Source organism: Phytophthora infestans, genomic scaffold, assembly GCF_000142945.1.
Source record: "Phytophthora infestans T30-4 supercont1.183 genomic scaffold, whole genome shotgun sequence".
NCBI lineage: Eukaryota > Oomycota > Peronosporomycetes > Peronosporales > Peronosporaceae > Phytophthora > Phytophthora infestans.
In genome coordinates this window covers 110,652-114,750 of record NW_003303576.1, presented here as the reverse complement: position 1 = coordinate 114,750, position 4,099 = coordinate 110,652, and the positions used below count along the sequence as shown (strand labels likewise).

The following is a 4,099-nucleotide window of genomic DNA, read 5'->3' as shown; positions in this document are numbered from 1 at the left end:
CCTCTTGAATAGCTTTGGCAACAATCTGCAGTGTAAACGTCATACGCACCACACGCGGCTGACTCCGGGAGGGGTCATCACAAGTGCCGCCAGCTTGCCGAAAAACAGGATTGCTTATGCGTTAGCTAGTAATACATCTATAGCCGTAGACACCAGTTGCAGACACACCATGGCGTAGCCGGATTTTTCCACGTCAGGACTGATGCGATCATTTTCCTTTTAGGGCCACGGCCCGGATGGTCTTGGAGGTGAATCGGGCAAGACGGAATCCCCACTGACTGCTCCGCGACGCAACGAAGCGGTGCACGCGCTGATCGACCTGGCGCACAAGTACAGCGGAGAGTTGGTTATTGCAGCAGTAGGTCCACTGACTAACATTGCACTGGCGATGCTGCTGGACCCGAACTTCACGACGGATGTAAAGCAATTCGTTGTCATGGGAGGATTGTCACGTGGGGAAACAACCACACGCCACACGCTGAGTTCAATGTCAGTTGCGACCCTGAGGCCACCGACATTGTCTATCAGCATTGCAGTGCGAAGAAGCTGTACGTCGTGCCGTTCGAGACATGCCTGGACAACGCTGTTCCCTGGAATACATTCGACAGAATTTTCCATGAGGAGGTGAACTCCAACGATGAGTATGTCAAGAAGATCTGTAAGTTCACAAGAGAGTTCTGCAAGAACCAAGGCTTCTTTCCATGCGACGCCTATGCCATCGCCATCCTCTTGCATCCAGAGTACATCAAGAATGCTGCTGCATTGAAAGTTCGCATTCACCTGGCTCCCGATGAGAAGCGTGGCGCTTGCATTTGGGGCCATGATGCTCCATCTGAGGAGGCGAACGTGACTCTCGTGACGGAGATTGACAACCGCGTCTTCGTTGACATGTAACACCACCTGGCAACCTAAAGAGATAGATGAAGCCTGGTGCTGTTCGTACCAAAACGTGCGTCTACTGTACTGTAGAGAATATACCTCGGAAGTATTATTTTGGTAGTAACACGAGTGCGGCAAACAACTCATTTTTGTGTTGTGTCCGTGGCGGTGGGAGGCTTCTCGAAGATTGCGTGTACCCACACACGGAAGCGAACGACATTCTGCAGTCTGTTGGCGTACTGGCGACGGATATACTCGTTTTCCACCGGAACAAGACCTGCCTCAGTGAAAATATCCGCAATCTCCTCTGTTGTGAAGTAATACGCTCGCGTGTTGTCTTGGCGGACGTAAAAGTTTTCCTGGAGCTTGCAGCCAGAGCGGAAGCGAAGTTGTGCCTGGTCGTATCGGCCATAGTCACGGAAGAAGAGTTTGCCTCCAGGCTTGATCGCCGCAACTACTTTCTTTACCGCAGCCTTCATCTTGTCCGGGTGCAGTGCCGACAAGCTGAACAATAAGAGCGCAAAATCCACGCCACCATTAGCGAATACGGCGTCTGGAAGTGCATCCTTCGTAATGTCGCACACTGAGGCGGACACACGGGCCATGTCGTACAAAGGCTGTGTCTGCAACGCGAGCCAACCAAACCGTTAATACTTCGTTCAGACAGCCAAACATCCCTCTCGTACGCACCTTCAGTAGATCGATGGCCGAGTCAGCAAAGTCGATGGCCACAATATTGAGAGCCGGATTAATCTCCAGCAGCGGCAGCGCCGCGTTGCCGACTCCGGAGCCAACCTCCAGCAAGGTCCTCTTCTCCTCGGTCTGGGGCACCACGGTCAGGTCCTCAAACACCAAATGAAGATAGTGTTGGTCCTTGTAAAAATTAGTGGAGTTGCGCTTATAGAACTTGTCCCCAGCTCTTGGCTGCATCTTCTTCGTACTTGTCTGTTACCACACACACAGCAACACTGTCAGTAGTACGGCCTTTATGCAATTGTCATTTCACTGCCAACGAACGCACTCTGCCAGAACTGGGGAATTGTGGACTTGTCCTGGCTCAGGTGCTCGCGCGCCAACCGCTCGCGCTCCTCCGTCCACACATCGTCACACACAACACGCTTAGGATCCTCCAGTACGCTTTTGTCTACGCCTGCCTTCTCCACTAGCTCCTCCAGCTTCTTGTTGGTCGGGTTCTTGTTGCCACTCATCTCGTCAAGTGTAGGGCCCTAGCAATATAATCGCTGGTGATGATTGGTGGAAAAATAGGTATTTGATCCAGATCTTAGAGAGGCGCACCGCTCGCCATGGATGTCATCACGTGCCGTGGCGCGAAGATCTGCAGCCCGTTGGTTGCCAGTGACGGCTCTATCTACTACGTGTCTGCAGGAACAGGCGAGGTGTTCCAGTATCAGCCCCCAGACACTCACGCCCCCGTTGTCTTTTCCGGCGGGGAGCCTTTGGGAGCCCAGTTCGACCACCAAGGTTGTCTACACCTCGCCGACTGTGGCCATGCGGCTATCCTCCGGGTGGACGACGCTGTAGAGCCTGGCGTGATGGTCAATACGTACGAGGAACGCGCTTTCCGAGGCCCCAGTGATATTGCGTTCGCACAGGACAACACCCTTTTCTTCACAGATAGCGGCCCCTTGGGCGAAACAACGCTCGAGAAACCTCGAGGTAGCGTCTTCTGCATCGCGTCGAGTCCAAGCGGTGGCCAAGTGCTGCGTCCGCTGGTGATGGAGTGCCTCGCATACCCGTGGGGTCTTGCAGTATCCCCACACAATGGTGCACTCTTCGTCACGGAGACCATGAAGAATCGCATTGTGAGACTCCATCAACGACCCAGCAATGCCTATCACGCGAGCGTCTTCTACCAGTTTTCAGGCGGAATGGGGCCGTCGGGGATTGCTTGCGGGGCAGACGGATGATGGAAATCAAGGGCACATGCTGTCAATGGCCTCACGACATAGGTCGTATCCGCGCTCGAAAAGTATTTCAACGACAATTGTACCTACACGTTGCGAACGATGAGGAACATGATCATGTACGACTTTGGCGTCAACATCAGTACGTCCACAATATTTGACAAGCTGATCGGTAAGCTGTACACGATGAGCCGCTTGTCTTCGAGCACTTGCACATTCGAAACAGCCCGCGAAAACGCGGAGTCTGGTATTAAACCCCAAAGACACAATTACACTAGCAGGAATAGTGCCAGGGAATTGTTCCTCTATTGTAGCCCGCACATCTGTCGTGTAGGCTTGGTGTGGCTCTTGACCAGCTCCGCCAGGTCGAGAATGCATATAGGAAAAGTCGCAAGATGCACACCTTTCATCGCGGACCAATGCGTCCTCTTGAATAGCTTTAGCAACAATCTGCAGTGTAAACGTCATACGCACCACACGCGACTGACTCCGGAAGGGGTCATCACAAGTGCCGCCAGCTTGCCGAAAAACAGGACTGCTCTTGCGTTAACTAGTAATACATCTAAAGTCGTAGACACCAGTTGAAGACACACCATGGCGTAGCCGGATGATGGAAACCAGGGGCACTTGCTGTCAATGGCCTTACGCCATAGGTCGTTTCCGTACTCGAAGAGTATTTCAACGACAATTGTACCTACACGTTGCGAGCGATGAGTACCATGGTCGCGTACGACTGTGGCGTCGACATCAGTACGTCCACAATATTTGACAAGCTGATCGGTAAGCTGTACACGATGAACCGCTTGTCTTCGAGCACTTGCACATTCGAAACATCCCGCGAAAACACGGAGTCTGGTATTAAACTCCGAAGACACAATTACACAATCAGGAATAGTGCCAGGGAATTGTTCCTCTATTGTAGCCCGCACATCTGTCGTGTAGTCTTGGTGTGGCGCTTGACCAGCTCCGCCAGGTCGAGAATGCATATAAGGAAAAGGCGCAAGATGCACACCTTTTATCGCGGACCAATGCGTCCTCTTGAATAGCTTTACCAACAATCTGCAGTGTAAACGTCATACGCACCACACGCGACTGACTCCGGAAGGAATCATCACAAGTGCCGCCAGCTTGCCGAAAAACAGGATTGCTCATGCGTTAGCTAGTAATACATCTATAGTCGTAGACACCAGTTGAAGACACACCATGGCGTAGCCGGGTGATGGAAATCAAGGGCACTTGCTGTCAATGGCCTCACGCCATAGGTGCGATCCGCACACGAAAAGTATTTCTACGAC

At 52.4% G+C, this 4,099-nt stretch overlaps 3 protein-coding genes across 3 annotated transcripts; 2 read left to right on the top strand and 1 right to left on the bottom strand.

Moving 5' to 3' along the window:
- Nucleotides 1-436: 436 nt before the first annotated feature.
- On the top strand, nt 437-894 carry PITG_20673 (uncharacterized protein; the record flags this gene model as incomplete). Its single annotated transcript, XM_002895388.1, has 3 exons — nt 437-447; nt 495-560; nt 609-894. 3 exons carry the CDS (start codon nt 437-439, stop codon nt 892-894), a joined length of 363 nt encoding a protein of 120 aa, XP_002895434.1.
- Nucleotides 610-2,078, bottom strand: PITG_20672 (methyltransferase domain-containing protein, putative; the record flags this gene model as incomplete). Its single annotated transcript, XM_002895387.1, has 3 exons — nt 610-1,502; nt 1,570-1,824; nt 1,901-2,078. 2 exons carry the CDS (start codon nt 1,807-1,809, stop codon nt 1,023-1,025), a joined length of 720 nt encoding a protein of 239 aa, XP_002895433.1.
- Nucleotides 2,079-2,158: 80 nt separating this feature from the next.
- On the top strand, nt 2,159-2,807 carry PITG_20671 (uncharacterized protein; the record flags this gene model as incomplete). Its single annotated transcript, XM_002895386.1, has 1 exon — nt 2,159-2,807. The coding sequence occupies one exon, from the start codon at nt 2,184-2,186 to the stop codon at nt 2,805-2,807; it is 624 nt and encodes a 207-aa protein (XP_002895432.1).
- Between the last annotated feature and the right edge of the window lie 1,292 nt (nt 2,808-4,099).